The sequence below is a fragment of the Molothrus aeneus genome, chromosome 6 (genome assembly GCF_037042795.1).
Source record: "Molothrus aeneus isolate 106 chromosome 6, BPBGC_Maene_1.0, whole genome shotgun sequence".
Lineage (NCBI taxonomy): Eukaryota > Metazoa > Chordata > Aves > Passeriformes > Icteridae > Molothrus > Molothrus aeneus.
This window is the reverse complement of record NC_089651.1, coordinates 52364916-52385439: the sequence shown is the minus strand read 5'-3', so window position 1 is coordinate 52385439 and position 20524 is coordinate 52364916. Positions and strand designations below refer to the sequence as shown.

The window sequence follows — 20524 nt, the reverse complement described above, 5'->3', positions numbered from 1 at the left end:
CCTCATATACAGACCATGCCTTCCCTCCACATGCCCAATGGGGCAGGGAACCTAAGTAGGATGGGGGCAGAACAGCAACTTCAGGTGCTTCCAGAGTTACAAAACCACATCAAGAGCAAAGGCTGCCAGGAAACCCTACATGCAGCATTTCCCTGTAATTCAGCTAAATGCTCTCTGCTTCCTTAAAAAAGCAGGTATTGCACATGCAGTGTTATATATTTTGTTTAAGGAGGACGTGAAGGAAGGAGGAGGGAAAGGAGCTGAATTCTCTCAAGTCCAAGGCTGAATTAAGCTCCTGAATGCTAAGTACTACTGCATTAACTACCCTGCTTTCACTGTGGAAAGATCTACAGCTCCTCATTTGACTTCAGCATCTGATCCTTTAATATATACAGAGAAAAGATGAGGTCGTTCTCCTTTCCAGCGTATTATCTCTCTTATGCCTGATATTGTTAAGTAACGAAAACATACTTGCTCCCCAAAAAGTCATTACAGCATTTTCTCTCCTAACTAAGCAAGAATATTAGCAAGGTCCCCACATATCAATATAATTTCTCTTCCAACAAGGCAATACACCACTGAGCCAAACAGTAGATTATGAATGACTAGACAACATGAAAGTAAGCTTTCAGGAAAAGATGCTTTTACTGTCACGGTAGGTTCTGTAACACCTCAGTATTAGATCTCATTGTTACAGCAGAGGAAGAGAAAAGAAGAATAAGAAAAAGGCAGTAAGGCAGTAAACTGACCACGAGCACACAGCAGTAGTACTCCTAAACACTAAAAGAGCATTTGTGGCTGAAGGACAGACAAGGAGTACACCACCACGCTGTCATCTTGGCTTGCTTCCTGCCTGCTTACTGCCCCTCCTGCTCGTCATTTCTTGGCTAATTGTGAGCTCACTCACTCTGATGCTGGCACCCAGAGGAATGACAGTCCCTTGAGCAATCCTTCCGATCGCTCTTTCTTTACCTTCCCCCTCCATATGAAGTAAGCAAGGAAGAGCACGGCACCAGCTGAGTCACAGGATCCCTTTAGTCTCCCATACCAGTAGAGCCTGGAATTGCTACAAGCTCAATGCTTTACATGCCACACCAGATAAAGAAGTGTCCTGTTCCATCCCTGCCTTCCCTCTGCACCTCTAGCAAGCACAGGGCAGCGGGCACATGGAATTGTGCTCACTGTGTTTCAGTGGCATTCATTCAGTCACGCTCGGTGTGTAACCCAGCAATCTGCTTGGACATCACAGGAGCCTGGGGCAGAGCCCTGCTTACACCACAGAGACAGCTTGCCAGCACAGCTCTGAGCTGCTTTCCAGAAGAGAACAAGCAAGAGCAGCAGAGCAATCCCAGCCCATTTCCCCCAGCATAAAATACACCACCAAGCACTCTTCCTACCAGCATAACTTTTTCCTGAACAGGGTAGGTAAGAGCATCCTCACCTCCCATCCAACTCATTTCCCTACACCAGAAAGATATTTCAACACAGACCAGGCCAAAAATACAATGAAACTTGAATAGAGACAGTTGTGTGACAGGAGATGCATTGCTCCTGTGAAGGCTCTTGTTGCTACTAGAAACCAGATGGGGGGAGGGACAGAGAAGAGAACCATAAAATGTATTTCTTCACCTACTTGGCTACATTTCTTCTCTTATGTGCATTTTAGCTGTGTTGGGGTGAGCAGGATCACTCTGTCCACCCCACAGCCAAAATGGAGTGAGCATTGGCCCAAAGAGCCCCTTCCTACAGCCAGTCATGCTCAGGAAAGCAGGAGTAGCACAAAAGGCAGGGATGCAAAGGGAAACAGAGCCTCACATACACACTGTCACCAGCAAAGAGGGCACAGAGTGCTCAGATGCTAAAAGACATCTCCCAGATAAGAGATAACTGAAGGACCCTGGGTGTAGCACTAAGCCAAAGAGGTAAGGGAAATGGAAGGGAGTGGCAAAGGAAGCACAGAAAGACGTTTCCTGCCCTCTAGAGAGGGGAGTTTGACCAAAATGGTGCCCTTAACCCCCTGAATTGTTTTCTTGTTCCCAGCCAGCTTTCTCGTAAAGATTTGCCTTTTGCTAACTCACCTTCCTGCAAAAATTCCTCACCAGTGGCAAAAGAAAGAGGAACTTCTTGGCTGACACAGGGAAGGAGGAAAAAGAGCAAACAACTGCATTGCTGATTTTCAGTCCTGCATCCTTAACAGTGAATTGAGACGTAAACATGAGCATTTATTTCAGGAGGGCGGGAGAACTGTGAAAAGAGAAATGCCTGAAAAGAATGACTCCCCTTATCACCATTTGATCACATTTCAATCTCTCTGAGTGGGTGCTTCTGGAGAATTTCTCCCCCCACCCAAATTGCTTGTCAATGACCCCACAAGAATCACATTGTGTTCAGCAGACTCAATAACTCCAAGGCAGGTTTGCAGCATGAGTGAGTGTGCTAAAGCCTATGGAAAGCAACAGGAATGCAGAGGTAGAGCTGTTGCTGCAACCTCAGTTCACCCCTATTACTAGGGTACTGCAGGAGCTCTGAACACTTTGCATATTACGTGATGCAATACCCTGGCAAAAGAGGGTGAAATGAGGACAAAAGCAGCATCCTTTGCAGCCTCAGTAATGTGCTTCACAGGGTTTGATCAATGCTGGAACCTGCAAGGAATTCTGGATGTTGCTATACATCTTTCCCTCCCCTCCATCTCCCCTGAGTATAGGAAAAAAAATGAAAGAAAAGAAAAGAAAAAAAAAAAAGAGAGTCAAGACTAAAATAAATCTATACTATATAAAGAAAATAAGGACATGTAGACACGTGAAACTTTTCCAAATTCCAAAACACAATTATGACGGTACGCAAACAACGGAGCACAGTTTTCGCCTCGCCTATAAAAGCGAGCAGCTGCATTGCCGTGCCGCTGCCCTGGCGGCACCCGTGGAACGCTCCTGCCACCTCGTGGTCCCAGCTCGGCAGAGAAAGCTGCCAAAAGCACTCCAGCCTGCTCAACTGGCTCCCTCCTAGGGTCAGCTGCAACTGGAAGCAGGGGAAGCAGGCAAAGATCCTGAACAAAACCACTTGAATGAAAATAAACCCCACCTGATCGCAGAGGTCGTTCTAACCTTAATTATTCTGTGCTTTTATTCAAAAGGTTCTTATGCCTTGGAAAAGCTGTTTTCTTTTCTTGGTAAGATGTGATGTAACAGGCAGGAAAAGAGAGGGAGACAGAGCACAGAGGTGTTTGGCGCCCTGTGCTGACCCACCTGGGCAGGCACACAGCCTCCTTTAACACCTTTTCTAGGAACAGAGAGTGCTAGTTACACAGACACAAAGGCTACTTAAAAACCTCTTCACACAACTGAAGGTACAAGAGGATTTGGGCTTCAACTCCACTGCATCTGCAGCAGATGAGAAAAAAGTCTGGATGCAATTGCAAGGCAAAGGAAAAATTACCCCTTACCTGGAGAAGCTTACTTGGATAGGACCAAGAGAAAATATGCTGCAGCATGGCACGGTAACTTGAGTCATGGGACTCCACAGTATCTATCAACCTCCCACCCACTCACCCCCTGTTGCTCAGATTTTATTTCTATATCATCTCTTGTCCATGTACCAAGGGCCACAGGGTGCCAGTGCATTAGAAGTCTCCTATGGCAGCAGGACCAGACTAAGCACTCCTATCCTCCATCCACCTTTTTCCACTTGTGAGCACAAGTCCCTGCCTGGAATCCCAGGGAACCTGGTAAACTGTGCCACCCAAAAGCTCTTTCCCAGCACATCAGTTTCCTCACCCAAGCATGCAGTTAAAGGCATCCAAGCACTGAGTGGTGGCTGGCAGTATGGAGATGCTCTGGCCTCCTAGGAGAGGCAGTCCTGGACTGTCCTGCCACCAGCCCTACCCACACAGGCTGCCCCTTTGTCCTGTACCAGCTCTGCAGCCACTCAAGGTGCTGACCACCACCAAAGCTGAAAGCTACTCACAATAGTTTTATATGGTTATGTACCATATAAAAATCTCTTTTATTGGGAGATTGCACAAGCTTGAGAAATGATGAGCCCTCCTAGTTTCAGCAAGGAATGAGACTGACTCAAGCCAAAAGTGAGACTCATTCCTTGCCCCAGCACAGCACAGTGGCAGGGATAAGCAGGCAGGTAGGAACAGGTCTACATAAACTTGCACTGGTGAGAAAAAAATCTGTTCACAGAACCACACCTGGAGCACAGAAACTGCAGTCTGAGAGAGAAAAAAATCAAGGAATAAAATAGAGTGCCCCACTACTGGGAGATTTATCCCTTTAAAAACCCTAATACCTACCAAGAGTTTCCTGTGTCACACAAAGGCAATCAGTCCCCAAGCAGTGCACACGAAATAAACTAAAAAGAAACACTGTATTTCCTACCTCCTTTTTAATTATTTTTAATACTGCTCTTTGCATGGCCTGCGCCTAAGGACAAGTTCAAAGCTGAAACCTCAGTGATGGTTAAAGATGCCACTCATCTGCCTTTAGATTTTGCTACACCAGCTAGAAAGCTGTACTACAGATACTATGAACTGACTAATTAGCACCATTTTTGTGGCTTGCCAAAAGTATTTAAACTCTTTACCAAGGAAGGCCTTTCGTTAGTACACATGTAACTTTTAAAGCCTTTACCAATGGATGTTCCTTCCTGAAGTTGCACCCTCTGCTGACACCATCACACCATGAAGTCTCAACAGACTGCATGTACACAGGGCAATGTGTTAATGAGGACTGCCAGAAGGAAAGCCAGATGGGTGATGCTCTCTGCTGCTGCTGCTCTCCTTCAGAAAGGCCACGTGGATGCCCATGGTAAGGACATCACAGAGGATCCTCTGGGAAAAAAGACTGCTTCTTACACATCCATCACATTCAATCTACAGTCAGAACTTTGCTCTGCCATAGCAAATGACTTAGCTTTAGCATAGTTTGCCATAGCAAACTGAACACCACTTTACTGGAGGGATGACACAGGTTTAAATCTCTACAGAGCCCTGGGTACCACAAACCCAGATGTTGCCAGATGTGCTACAGAAAAGGATGAGAGAGATCTGACAAGGCAGTAACAAAGAGGAAATATTGTCTTTGGGACATAGCACAGAACAGGAAGAGCCACATGAGATAACCATGGGACCTAAACTGCGACCATACAAAACCTGAGCATGGCTATCATTTAGCACTGCAAGCCTGATCCTAAATCAGACACAGAAACTGGACTGTATTAAATGTAATTATCAAACCAATTGATATTGGGTTTAAAGCCCATGTGAGAAACAGAACACATTAGCTTCTGGCAGGGAGCAAACATTCATTCCCACTTGTATGACGACAAGTTACAGACAGGATAAATGCATGCAGAAAACACTGAAACAACAAAGTGAGTTTATGGCAGAATAGCTCTTTGCATTATTCAGTACAGTGCTCTCAATTCAGTCCGAGAAGCCCTAAAGCCAGAGTTATTCTGCTGTCAAACTTTGGCTTGAGTTCACTCCACTGGGAGGTCACAGCCTAGGATTACACACTTCAACTACAGGCAGCAACACACCCAAGCAACTCAAGTAGCAACTTGAGCATTATCAATACAGTTGGGACATGAGGTAGGTTATTAAAAAAAATAATCATATTGTTCAGTGCAGGGGATTCTAACTTGGGTTAGAAGTAACTCCTTTGCACAGATTTTTGTATAGAAATTATCATGCTCACTCCTTGAGAATGCCTGATCCAGTGAATGCTTTCCAAAAGCCATATTTGCTAATTTGAAAACAAACAAACAAACACACCAACAAACACCACCACCAACACCACACCAATCTGACACACACACTAATGACACAATCAGTATGGGAGGCCACAGAGTCAGGTTACTAGCAATCCTATACAAGGTTTCAGTACCCTGCCTAGGAACATTCTCAGCTCTTCATCCACATCATGCTTTATACATTGAAATTCTTGGTCTGCAAAACAGTCAGCAGGAATACTATAAAACTTCACTGAGTAACCTGCTGCCAACCAGCTTCAGAAGCCACCAAGGAATATCCAGACTGAAAACATTCTAAAGAGGGTGAAACCTTCCACAAGATCAATTTTCCAACCTCAAAGACATTTTGAAAGCTCCTAAAACCCAGAACTATTATATTCTCTGCTGTTGGAGGAATGCAGACTAATGAAAGCCCTGTATCAGAGCCAGGCTTCCTAAAGAGCATTTGTAACTCCACTTCCCCACAACACAGGGTCTTTGTGCAGCATGAGGGAACATGCACAAGGGGTATGAAGGAGCAGAATAGCCATCAGGTTAAATTACAGCTCATTATTATTGTTACTGATAATAAGGCCTGTGACAAGGAAGGAGAAGCCACGCTGACTCCCTTTATATTGGACACAAAAGCAAAAGAAATGATCAATTTGTCCCATGGCTACCTCCTTGAGGGATGCCACTTGGGCAGAAAGGAAGCATCAGGCAAGCCAGCAGTCAGCAAGAGGAAGGAGACAAGTCTGAGTCACACAGCTGCTGCCCTCAGCAGATGTGGATCACCCCACCACAGACAGGTCAGCCTTCGGGAGACACTAACATTCAGTGCATCCATTCTTGCACTTATCTGCTTCCTATAGGCTTAGAAGCAGAAGAGGTGCAAAGCTGTGTCTGACCTCTCTAAGAAGTCCATGCAGAAAGGCAGCAAAGTTCCATAGATCTTGAATGACATCATCCTTACAGTAGCCTCTAAACCAAAGCAGTAGTGTTATGTTTCTAGATATTAAGGTAATAAAATACTGCCAAATTAAGTTGTTTTAGAAAAAATCGAGTTACAGATTCATACAGCACATGCTGAAACTTGGATTACATGCAGATGCTCAGCCCTCAAGGCTGACCCTAAGACACTGTATGATAAATCAATGTTACTAAATAGACCCTGGAATATCAGTGGTGGGTTACCACGGTTTTAGTCAGGAGTTAGAAATCCAGTCCTTACTGAGAAGTTATTATGTATTCATATTACCACTAATGCTTGCAGTGCTAGAAAATTCACTACAACCCTACCATAATTTGAACCTGCACAAGAAGCACATGAACAGGGAAGTAACTTAAGGTAGAGTGCAAAAGTAAGAGTACAGGAAAATTAAGCAGTAGGAGTGGTTCCTAGTTAGAGCAAATGATGCCACAGCAAGCACATAACGATGAGGGAAGCTCTGGCACATGTCCTGGAGAAAGCCAAGCTGCTTTGCCTCCTGCACTAGCAGGTCTGTAAAGGTCACACTTGGCAACACATGAACTCATCACAGCAAGCTGTTAGGGCTATGACTCCTCAAGCATTCCTCCATGAAGACATCTCCCACAAGAGCTCCTCCCTGCTTGTGCACAGCTTCCATCACATACTTATAAACATGTACTTGCTGACTAATTTTGCTCTAAAGAAAAAATTTTAAAAAACTCAAAACATAGAAAGTTACCTTCAGTTTTCTGACCCTTCCTATTCTTTGCTCACAGCTACCAGAAGAGACCAGACAACACAACCCAGTCCTCTGCAAAGCCCCAAGCCTGCCATTCCCAGCAGGACTGGGGCACACTCAGCCCATCCCAGGGCTGGGCCAAGCAGCGTGAAGCAGCTGCAGCTCCTCCTTCTTGTCATACTGGTCCTACAACTCACACAGCACCCATCAGGCTGGCTAAGGCTGCTCCCACACGAATTTCAGATCAAGGCTCACTGCCTGGTAACTCTTAACACAGCCATCATCACTCCATTACATCCACATCCTTCTGTCTCTAAACTTCTCTCAGGAAAAAGCTTCCTCGCACCGGCTCAATCCCGCAGCAGCCGGCATTTCAAAGTGGGTCAGCCTGACACGCTCAGAGAAGGCCTGGATCACACTGCAGGGAAAAGGAGGCACTAACAGGTGGCAGGAGAGAACAAGGCACATGAAGAAACTGGTGACTGCCTCCCCCCTCCTAGCACAGCAGCAACAATTCCTCCAGGAAAACACAGCTACCTTAGATAAGACATCCTTTTCCTGGATAGTCTCCAACACATTCTCTTCTTCAGGCTTTTTTTTTTGTCTGTGGGCTTTGGATAAAAAAAAAAAAAAAAGGCAAAACAAACCAAACAACAAAACAAACCACAACAACACAATTCACTGTACCTTTGTTACAATCCATCCGAATATGCACCCTAGTTCTCTCAAACTAAATTGCTTTCCTGACTCCACTACTGTGAAAGGGTTAAAAATTCATCTTAATTTAAATATGCATTCAGGATGCAGATACATCAACCTGCAGCAATAATGATGAAAGAACTGCTCTGAGATTTCCACACAGAGCTGCAACAGCAACTAGCACAGCAGATGACAAACAAAGGGGAAACTGCAGCTAAGTTTGAGGCAACTCAGCCATTTCAAGGATACACCCACAGCCTTTGAATGCTGGTTATCATCTTTTTGCTATTCATAATATGCTACTATAAGCATGAAAAGCTGCCTTAGTTAAAACTGAAAATTGCATTCCTTCACCTTTGTCTTTTGAGTATTTTCTGAAGTGCAGTGACTGCAGTTGCTGAGAAAAGTGGCCATGACATTTATATTATTTCTATTATATTTCTATTTTATATTATTCATTTATATTATTTCTACAGCTAAATTCAAGCAGAACCTTAAATTAAACACTAATTCTTTCATTTCTGAATTCATGGAAATGCATTCTTCAGCTACTGTATTTACATCCAAGCTTCACAGCTGCCAGGTTCGCTGCATGATATGAAATTTGGATTAGGGATAAACATAAACCAAATTCTGCTTCTACATTAATCCTTTTTGCTGCCACTGGGACAGACAACAAACTGATATTTCTAGGTAAGGAGCACACACAAACAGCACAAACCTAAGTTTGGATTTTTTTGCCATCTTTACTTGAGCAACAAAAGGTCAGCATGTACCTTCAGGAGACCATCACAGCTCCTGAAGTCCACCCCTTAGAGACCTAGCAGCTCTTCTTTCAGTACTCATACTTTTACTACTACCAAAAAAGCAAGGAAACCAACACCTCAACAAGTAAAAGCTTGGACACAAACAAGCAGAAAAATCCCAAAACAGAAGCACAATACATATACATCTTCCTCCACAACCTCCCACAGCCCTCAGCCAGCTACAAAAAAACCCCAAGTATAACCTCAGCTGAGAGTTCAGCAATACTTTTTCCTCTCTGGTAGCAAATACCAAGCAGCTCCTACTCTCCCATCCCTGGCCAAGGCAGCTGCACTTTTACTGAGCATCAACACAACCTTTTGTGGAGTCACAAACCAGGTCACGACAGAGGATGGAGGGGAGAGTGGATTGAAAATAAAACAATTTCAACTGTTTCAAGGACCCTGATTAGGCCATGATGGAGAGGAGGGACTTAACAGCTTTTCTGATACATACCAGACTATATCCTCTGCCTCACTGCTGCTGCCTGAGGAAGGGTGCCTATGTGCTGAGGAGGACGTGGCTCTCAAATATCCCTGAAGCAATATTCCCTTCCATTTTAAATGCATCCTGTAAATAGGGGCTTTATTTTCTAAAAGGGAGATTTTAAGATCAGCACTTTCCTCAGTCTACACTCTCCCATTTGTGGTTTTCTGCTCATATTTATTTATTGCACTCTACACCCCATGGAAAATGAGAGCTAATGACGATAGTGACAGAGTCACATGTTCACAGAATTCACAGGACAAAATAAGTAAGCCAAGGGGAATAGGCTATGTCCAAACATAAGCTCTTCTTAAAACAGCTATGGCCCAGATACACACTGAAAACAGAGACCAGCTACACAAATCATGACCAGACACATGCAGTAAACCTTAGAAGACATTTTCATGTTCTTTATTCTGATAGTCATTTTAAATTAGAGAATAGACAAAATAGATTCCCAAGCTTGCTTGACATTCTCTTTGGAAGAAAAACTAGAATAATCCAGAGTCCTTTAGATTAATCCTTGAACTAAAGCAAGAGACAGACTCTGGCCACTTAAACCTGCAACCTGCCCTCAGAAATTTTGGCATTCACCATCACAACAGAGAGGAGCTACCAAAACTCACTGGCACCCTAAGAAGGCTGCTGACACACTAAGGACCAGTGCACACTTAAAAATGTTGGAACATGGGCTTTTCAAATCCTGAATGCCAACTTTTAACTTCTTAGAGAGGAGCACCACACACTCCCAAACAGTTACCCAGCCTGTGGCACAGTTAACTAAACCTTGCCCATCCAAACACCACAGGGTTAATATCTTTAGTAACCATAGCAACCAGCACTTCTTCCTCCATCAGAGCCTCAGCTGGCACATTACTGCCTTCCCAGCATCAGGTTTTGCAGCACATTTAGGGACTGCTCCCTTTCCCTCCAGCCACAGGGTGTGGCCAGGCACACTAGGAGGATGTTGGAGCACTCAGCTGTTTCACCTAATTCTGGCATTTCTCTGTCCCCATGTCTCCTGGGTCTTTCTATTTCCCCTCCACAGAGGGAAGGGGGATGTCTGAATTCCCCCCATGTGTACCAAGGCAAGCATCATGTAAAGCAGGGAGCCAGCTGCAGCCTCAAAACAGGAGATGCCACAGGATAACACAGGAAGGGACTGGTGAATGCTGAAGTTGGCAATGCCAATCAGCCACCAGGTCAAATGGAAGCAGCACTGCAAGACCAGAGGATCCAGCTGCCATCCATGATCCAGTGTCCCACAGGTATTAGGAACAGTGTTTGCCTGCTCACCCCATAAACTGTAAATCCACTGGAGATATCCACCAAGATATCAGTGAGAAAACAAAACTCCAATCTAGCAGCACATATATTCTGTCAAGAAGAGAGACAAAAAAATTAGTTTCAAAGCAGAGCTTATCAGTAGCAAAACAATACATCTTCTCTTCTTGTGTGCACCTCTGAACTGCAGATGCGTAAAAGCAATAATCACATCCTACCCTCTCTCCTGGTGTCCATGCCTCACCCCTGGGCAGCTGCTGCATGCCAACACCTGCTCATTTCTGCACCAACCCAAAGTCATTTATTTGGTTCCACTCACTGGTGTGCTTGGCACAGAGACAGACACTGCTGTTTTATTAATAGCTTCATGCTGGCCCAGCTCGATCCTGTGCAGGGTTTCCACAGCATCATTACAATGCATTTTTCACTATCTCCCCTCCTCCTTCACCACGTGCCACTCCAAGAAAGCAGATGCCTGTCTTCCACCTAGCTGTTCTGCTCCTCAATGTCACCTTGCTCAAGGCATCATTCTTCCTCCTGTGTCCTTCCCCACCCACTGTGACCGAATCCCAGCACAGCCAGAACAGCTGCCCTCCATGGCACCAAGTCCACAGAGCCTCTTGGGAGTCTCACTTGGAGAGCAAGCTCTTTGTGAGAGGTGTGACCCAGCCACAGCACAGGGTATTTGGAGCAGAACTAGAAAGGGAGCAGTTATTTTAAGTCCAAATGTTCAGTTACTGCATAGTGAGATAGCTTTCTTTCATCTTCAAAAGAGGAAGGACAAACTTCTAGTTTTGGGCTAACTTTGTGACTACTATGGTGGCACTGCTATGCAAGTGACCCCTCAAAGGCACAAGTTTGGCAGTAGATATGGACCATGTTGGCAGCATTCAGCTTTGGTATTAATATGGGCAAAGCAGTAAGTGGTTTGTACCTAGGATTAATGGTTAGCAAGGCAGAGGATAAAAAAAAAAAATCAGCAATATGCCAACACATACTTTCGTTTTCATGTTCTCTTAATACATCCATCACTTCATGACACCCAGGTAAAAGGTTTCCCCACTGTGATTAAAACATTTCTTCAGCACACAGGGTACACAGGACCCCAACAAGCTTTTAACTAATTGTGTGAGCCTGGAGCATCAGGTGTGCAGATATCCACCAGGTCTCAGCTGACACCCTGCTCTTTCTGGGATTCATTTCAGCAGCTTACAGGAGACCCTCCCACAACCTCCAACAGTTTAGCCAGCCCTCTGCCAAACCCATCAGGTGCACTGCTCTGAGCACTGTCACAGATGTGCTCAGTGTTTTTTAGCACAGATTCCCCTTTAACAAAGGTGGATTGCACAAGTTCCACTGATTGCACAGAACTCTCCTGCTCACGAGAGGTACAGCTCACTCTGAGGAAGAGCTGAATGTGCTGCTTCCATCTTCTTGCTGAGCTCCAGCCACAGGAACAGAGAAGAGCTCTGTGATTTACAGGCACAGGATGGATTCAAGGCTTTGGAGTACAAACAAAAGAAACCACAGGTATCAATGTGTGCTGACTGGAAGGATTTGTTCACCCACACTTCACCCTGAGGAGCAGCATTGAAATGGATGTGCTAGCTGGGACTCACCAATGTACAACCCAAGGGGCTACACCACCCTCCTGGAGACCACAGGAGAACTCCTTCCACTTGCAATTTCACATTGCCAAGTAATGATCGCCCCCACCAAGGATAATACATCACAAAAATCCATGGTTTAAAAAAGCATCAAGAAATACAAGAATCCATCACTTCCCTGGATAACTTCCAGTAGTCAATCTCAAAAAAACCCCTCCACACACTCGGACATTTCATTTCAGTCTGTGTGGGCTTATTTTTGCAGCCATCTATTTGTATTATGTGTGTCTCTTATTATGTCAAAATTTCTCTTTGAGAGAATAATTGACAATAGTCCCCTTTCAGTCTCTTTTCAGTAAGCTAAACAGATGGAGTCTGCTTCAGCTTCTGTTTCCAAATTGTTCCAGCAGCTCCTGTCTCCACCCTTTTCTCAGTTTTTAAACACTGAAGGCAAGGTTCATTCCCCTTAATGCTGCTGGGTGGAGAGGCAGCTAACTGTTCAGTGACTATCTCACTCATTACACCCACACCATCTTCTGGGTCAAGCAGGACACTGGGAAGCTTTGCTGAATTACCTGCCCACTGTTTCCCCAAGATTGTTCTCTAAGCCATTTCCTTCCAAAGCCCAAGCTGGATGTAGAAAGCCAGAGATTTCAGTACTGAGATTCACAACCCTGCAGTTGGGTCATTAAGAGCCCATTGCATTGGCAGCAGTCCAAGTAAGGAAAAGACCCAAAGCACTCCACAAGACTGTCAGTAGCATTAATTTTATTTACCATCCTGTCAGTCTACAGGCTCATCCACAATTCCATATCAATTCCCACATCACTGATGGAAATGCTGATCATCAGTCCTCTCACACATCGCCCTGGATGTCATTTAATTTGGATTCACTATAACGATGCCAAGACTTGTCAGTGAGCTTGAGAGACACTGGAGAGACCTCCTGTCTCCTGATGTTCTTTCACCATCAACCATAAAGCAGATTAGAGAACTCTGCTTGTGATACATTTAGTAAGTGCTCTACAGCCATTGCAGGGTATTGGTGTTTTGGAGGAAGTTCCCATCCTTTGCAAGGAAGGGAATCAGGCTCTCTTGCAATCAGTGCCTAACAGCTCTCTTGAATACATTAGAGCAATAAAGTTATTTCTACCAATCAATCCATTTTTAGTTCCAAAAAAACAAAAGCTCCTACCTTCAGCAGCATTTGTTTTTCACAGCTCATTTTTAAGAAGTGTCAGATAGAGACAGGAATACCTGATTCCTTTCAAAAGGATCAGCTCAGATTGACACAAAACAAAGCTATGACCAACCAGCCCCCACCCTGTTCTCTCATTCCCTGCACAGCTGTCCTCTTCCCATCTGCCACCCCAAAGTCCCTTCAGCCACCTCTCACAATGCTCCTTTGGATTTTTACTATTACTAGATACCTAATTTCTTAACTCCATCCCTCTGTATCAAATAGGCACCTGGGAGGTAATTTTTTGTGCCATGTATGGTGCACTAACCTCATACTTCACTTCCCCAAACTCCAAATGAGTATTACTATTTTCTGCTGTACCTCTTTTAGAAGGTGAACTCACTAGTGAGTCGTATACTCTTACTAAAATATTCAATATTTTGAGAAATTCATTCTAGCCCCCCTCTTATAGTTACATTGTTTTCCCCAACTCTTTTACTGTACTAACAGATAACTGCCACCTAGCTTTTATTTATCAATGTCAAACTACTTTTTTAATTACCTCTTATGTTCATGACATCTTCTTAGCAGATATTATATCCTCTCTATGCTCTATATTTCTGTGCCAATTACCACAGAATACTCAGTTAATGATTATTTTACTCTCAATTCCTCCTTTTTCTCCTCCATTCTGTCTTCCCTCTTCAAGAAACCAGTTTCCTATCAGGCAGGAGTTAAAGGTTCCAAAGCTGAGCTGAGATTCAAAAGACATTCAGAGACTTGAGAGGCAGTTACAGGAATCCTATGTCACAGACAACAGTCACTCTTCTGGGTGGTGGCAACTATTTCTTGCTGTTATACCTTTTAAGAGGTTTGTAATAACTGTCAAATACATTCCTCTCCTCATCGGTCTTATTTATTTCAGCATCCAATAGCCAGCAGGGAGCAGACAAGGAGAGAAGGCAAACATGATCCTTTCAAAGCCCTTTTTATCTGCAGATCAGTACCATCATCGCTCTGTAACTTAAGGGGTAACTTGCTCGGTGGAACAAATGCCCCAGGGCAGAGCACAGGCCCTTCATGACAGAGCCAGTTGGTGCACAGTCTCTGCTGCCTTAATTTGCAAATGCCACTACATCTTCACATGTGCCTTATCATGCATCCCAGGCCTTGGGTCTACAGGAAAATCAGGTATTCACTTAATAGTGCCACCACAAAAACTGCAGAGGAACAGGAATGCATGATTCTCATTCTTGGCCCCCGAAATCAGAAAGGATAAAATAAATATAAAAAAAACCAAACCAAGGTATAAGCGCAAAGTCAAAATAAGCTCTTTTCAGCTCCCTCCCCCAAAAGTGCTTAGGTTTAGTTACTGCATTCAAACAGCAGCCCTTTAATCAAGGAGCCCTACTTATTCATGAGGAGAACTGTAGCTAGACAAGCCTTTCAAACACTGGTTCTGCCATCTGGCAGCAGCACTGAGACTTGTTCCCAGACACACACAGAGCGCTGTTAATTGCCCTCACGTGGACTTGCAAGGCACTGCAATTGTTCTGGAATTTAAAACCTCCATGGGCTCCAGATGTGGATTTGTCTTTGTGGAGGAAAAGGTACTACTAATTACCAAATATTTCCCGGACCCCCCACCCCCAAGCACTTTTCATTTTGCTCTCCCCCGTTATTTTTTTGGTCTTCTACAGCACCAACAGCAAAAAAAAAAAAAAAAAGCCGATTGTGTAGGTCTGCAGATCAGTAGCTTAAAAAATTCATACCATGGAATAATGTTTGTCACATTTCTCTTGCTTTCCTTGTCCCCGTGGATTTGACACTGAGCAGCTGCCCAGTGGAGAACAAAGATCATCTGGGGATTGCTTTGTAGGCTTTTCTTTTTTCAAATTAATTTTAATTTCATAATGGAAAAGTCACAGACATAAGCTCTCTACCAAAAGTGGCAACTTTGCATTCTTGAAGTGATACATGTAAGGAAAGAAGGGAATAAAAGTAGTGGAAGAGACTTACATTTTGCTTCAGACAGATTCTGGTTAGGTGACCAGACCAGCATGCCGAGATTCTCTCTCTCCTGACTTCGCCTTGCAAGTTTGGCTTAAGAGAAAACAGATACAAACCGAGTTACAGAGAAAGTAATTTCAGATGCAAAATGGATACAAAAACGACTTATCACACATCTGCAACTTTTAATCAAGATATAAAACCCATCCACAGAGTTAAAACCCCATCTTCCCATTCAGACCTGAGGCTTTTCCTTGTTTCTTCAATGCATCAGCCTCTATATAACATGACAGATACTGCACACTCTCATGCAGTACACTAAGCAGCATACGTTAGATCTAAATTAAAAGTTAATTAATGTTTCTCTTCCAGCACACTTGATTATTTTTCTTCCAGCCATCATTAAATGAAAAAGGGAGGAGCTAGGCTCAGGCAGCAGGCTCCAAGCACTGGACATCATGAGACTGCAGGGTGCAGACAGATTAACCCTTTGGGGTAGGCACATGCACAAAACCTCCCACACTACACTTCTGAGCACCTCCTGCTCTGTCCCGGCAGCCCCTCTGTGCCTCCATGCCCCATACAATCAGGAATGCCCACCCAGGTGACACTGGGTCCCTCAGGTCACAGTCAGGTCCCAGTCTCAACTGCTCCAGAGAAATCCAAATGCATCCACATCCACACTGAGACACGAACCCACACTCAGACAACAAGTCTGTTTTTAACCAGCTTAACACCTGGCTGGCAGCAGAGCTCTGAAAGTCTCAAGTGAAGATCTACAGCTGCACATAGTTTGAAAAAGCAACTTCAAACTAAGGTATGTTTCAAGAGCAAGCTCTTGTCAATTCTGATGATGTTCGGTCACAAGCAGTCAAAAGAGGAGGAGGAGGAAGATGAAAAGAGAAAAAAGGAACTCCCTCCTTTGAGTCAGCACACACACAGCCAGCCCAACCACCCGCCCTGGCAGAGAGAAACTTGCAAATCTTGTTATAAATGAGTACCTGCAGTACTATTTCCACTACAAAATGCCACATAACGCTCAAGTTTTATGCAATATTTCAACACAATGCTATTTTCTCTGTGCTGTGCAATTAGACATATAACCACCATTTCATGATGCATTAAAACAGGACAGAAAAGATCTAGTAACACAAAGGTTACATTACAGTACTATGAACACTCATGGTTTCACCACTGTTTTTAACCTGAAATCTGCTCAGCTAAGAACAGTCAGGGTTCAGATGACAAAAATATTTTAGCATTAAATTTAAAGTACAAATAGCACATATTAAAAATAACCACCTATCAGCAACATATTTACACTGAACTAGCAGGCTTCTTTCATGATAGACACCATGATTATCTTTCAGTCAGGTTTTTGGGAACTTTTTAGGGTGGTTAGCAACTGCACTTACAAGGTATTTTGGGTATTTTGCACGCTCAGCATGTTCATTATTTTCTAAACTAGGCAAAAAAAAAAAGAGTGAGAAGAGACAACATCCTCTGTTGGCAAGAGATAGGAGGTGAAGACCAAACACAGAACACAAAGAGTGTCTAAAATTAAAATTACAAGTCTTGAAACATTTGGCATTAAATTTTACCTTCTTCCTCATTTCAAGTCTAGGCTAGAATGCAAAGGAGTCAACCTAAAGCCTCCCCTTTATCAAATTTTTCTCTTCAGTTTCCTTATCAAGGACGGCCTGTTCTACTGAAGTCAAACATGGGGTTCATAGAACAGAAGAGTAAAAAGTCTCTCTCCTTACTTTAACCTACATTGAAAAGCACATTCTTATCCCATAAAAATACTCAAAGACAGCAATCATCAGTCAGGTGTCCGCGAATATAAACAATTCCATCCAAATCCCAACACACCCCCAGTACCCACAGCAGCTCAGGAGCCTGATGCCCAAACACTGCCAAGTGAGCTGTGACACCAGCCAATGTCAGCCTGCCTTTAGCAGAGAACCCACCTAAATCGAGAAAAGGAAAGTTTTCTCCCTGTTTAGCAGTCTGACCCTCCTCTGCACATCAGGTGCACATCCCAGCCCAGCTGCCCCTGTCAGGAGCAGGGCTCCATTAGCTCAGCTCAGCCACAGTGGGTTGGGTGAAGTTTCACCTCCCATGGTTAAAACCCCAAGTCAGGCTCTGGGGCATTGCAGAGGGAGCCCCACAGCCCTTCCTGGCTGTGACCTGAAGCAGCCCTAGGAGGTGATACCCAGTGCAGGGAGGTGCTGCAGGACCTCATGGCATCCAAAAGCAGCGTGGCCAAACGTGTTCCTCATGCTGCTCCACAGCTCCACAACAGGAACTCAGGAACCCTCTCTGCCAAGGAAATGCCTTGGGTAAGGAGCTACCTCCTTCCAGCCAGGCATTCCCTCCCTGGGCATCACACACAGAGGTGCCTGCAGATGCTGGGCTTCGTGCCACCCCCAGGACTCCCTTCTGCCCAATTGCCACAGCCCAATGTCTTCCTCTCTCCTGCCCCTATGTAGCACCAACCAGCCAAATTACACTGGGCTCATCAAAGGGTGTGAAGCAGCACCTCCAGTGTTCCTGCAACTTGTCCCCTGCTCCACCTCTCCACCCAAGCCCACACCTATCCACCCTCAGGCCTCATTCCTTGACAGTCCAAGGCACACAGTAGGGTTATGCTGAAACTCCTACTTTTCTGCAAAGGGCAGAAGCACCTAAAGGCAACACACATAGAAAGATGGGAGTGGGGGGCTCCTCAAGCATCCACAAAGGCTGATTCTCCCTCCCTACATTCCAAGATGCTTGCCAGGTCCTTCACCTTCCAGGACCACATCCTCCCCAGCACCCCTTCTCAAGGCCACAGCCCCACATTTACTGTGCCTCATCTGCAAGGCAGACATGACAGGCATTCTTCCAGTACAGTACTGACCCCACCACAAATATACACAGCATAAGTACTCTTACTGCATGATGTACCAACAAAAAGTTAAGAGCTTGCTCAGAATTTGGAATCACATTGAAATGAAATGAGTGCTTCAGAGCAACAGCCACAAGAGCAGAAGAGGGGCCTCAGAGCAGAGTGGCTGCTCCATCCCTTTATAGCACCATTCCAAGCACAGCTGCAATGCTCACCAGCACTGTCCCATGCTTCTGAACAAGGACTACCAGGACAAATTCTGACATTCTGCACTTCAGTGATAAAGCTGTAAAGATAATTCAATTTAATCTGTTGCATATTTCATGTAAAAATAGCCACGTAAGAAGGGCAAGGGTTACTCTTTTTTTAGGAGAGCAGATCAATTTAGGATCAATGAGGTTTGCTTGTTTAAGCAACTGCAGTTAAACCAGTGCAACCTGTGCTTAGAGAAGCTGTATAGTGGCAGACAAGAAGATCTGACATTTCAGGTAATCCTGCACTTTCATCTTGCTACCCACCAGGTATTTGTAAAGTCTCTGCCACAGCCATTAGCTCCATGTCAGTTTTATGGGAGCGAACACTCTGCAATCACTTTCCCACTGTTGGCTTTCCCAATTGTCCCAAGTCTGTCTGGAATCATGGTTGCTTCCTCCAAGAGGAAAATGTTCTACTACAAGCAGCACCCCCTAAATTTTGTTCCACTATCAGAATTCACAGGGAATGCAAACTTCCAATGCCTTACCCAGACAGAGAAGTGCAGCCCCAACCAGGCACAGTATCATGTTGCTTTTTCCACAGCAGTTACCATATCTCTCTCTTTTCTTACCACTAGAATATAACCCTACTCCACAGACTATACACTAAAATTCAGGAGAGAACCAATCCAGCCTAAAATTCACTTTGAGAAGAAAATATTATTTTAAAAGTTTGTCCTATTTTACAGATGTGGTTTACTGCACAAGTCCAAAAAGTTCTACTGTGGAAGGAAGGAAATGAAGCAGAGCAGAAGACATATATATCAATATTATTCTAATGTGTTGTGGGGGCTTTTGGGTTCCTCCCCCCTGAGTTGTGAGGACACATCTCAAAACCAGTCTGCAGAAATACCTTGATTTACACAGGAGAGAAATGACACAGCCCCTTAATTTCCCATCACTTTTACCCAAAGACTGAGGCTCTCCGTCCCTGGGGGCTCCCTGAGCTAATGCACCTGGCACATGCAAGAGCAGCACACTGCAAGATTTGGAACCCTGATCCACAGCAGCTAAGGCTCTCCTCACCTCTACCCAGGAGCTGTCAAGCCAGGACATCTGCTAGGAAAAGGGAAACAGGGATTTCTCCAAACAGGAACTACCAAAGGTCACTGTAACAGTGTACATCCATCAAGCCCCCACTACAGATCAGAGAGTACTTTCCCTGTGCTTCTGACCTCTCCCAAATTTCAAGTTAGCCATGGAAAAAGTGGAATCAGAAGATTCAAGAGCACCACTGCAAAAGAGCATTGTTTCCCCTTCCACCATCTACTTGACAAACCAAAGCAGGGGATCCACCTGAGCTTTAAAAAAATGAAAGTAATCCAACAAAAAAAGCTATTAGCTTTAACTCCATACGAGTTCCCGGATTCCTACCACATACATTTAGAGACAAGAAGAAGAGTAAGGAAGCAGGGACAGCCAGGATACCTCCCTCACCCACAGCACCAATTTAAACCATCTAAAGGACCACGGGTGGAATGGACACCATACACAAGGAGAGTGCAGGAAGGCAAAACACTGCCTGCAAGCAGGAGCCCAGCACTGAGCAGCTCCAGCCTGACACATCACATTTTATTTTTTCTTCTCCAAGTTGGAGAAGAAACATGCCAGAATAAACTCAGTAGGAGCAGAGGCCTCTCAAAGAGGCACCAATCACTCTGTCATCTGTTATTTTGCTTCTGTGCAAGGCAGCAGTGCCAGCTCCCACTCGAGTTCCTGCACTTGAGGGACCTGCTCCATCTCACAGCTCTCCCCAAGGATGCTGCATGATCCAGCTACAGCTGTGAGCCATTCAGGAGCTTTACTTTTCCTCTGGACACCTGGACTGACCCCTGGAGAAATGATACTCACCTCCTGCAGAT

At 44.6% G+C, this 20524-nt stretch overlaps 1 protein-coding gene across 2 annotated transcripts in view; it reads right to left on the bottom strand.

Annotated features, from left to right (window-relative positions):
- RCOR1 (REST corepressor 1) overlaps nt 1–20524 on the bottom strand; it is an 81943-nt gene that overhangs the window by 25748 nt on the left and 35671 nt on the right. Inside the window, exon 3 of one of the 2 annotated variants that reach the window (XM_066552308.1) lies at nt 15528–15611. The exons of the other annotated variant lie outside the window; for it this stretch is intronic. Within the exon in view, the coding sequence (XP_066408405.1) occupies nt 15528–15611 (84 nt within the window). The remainder of the gene's footprint in view (nt 1–15527; nt 15612–20524) is intronic. 2 annotated transcript variants of the gene reach the window in all.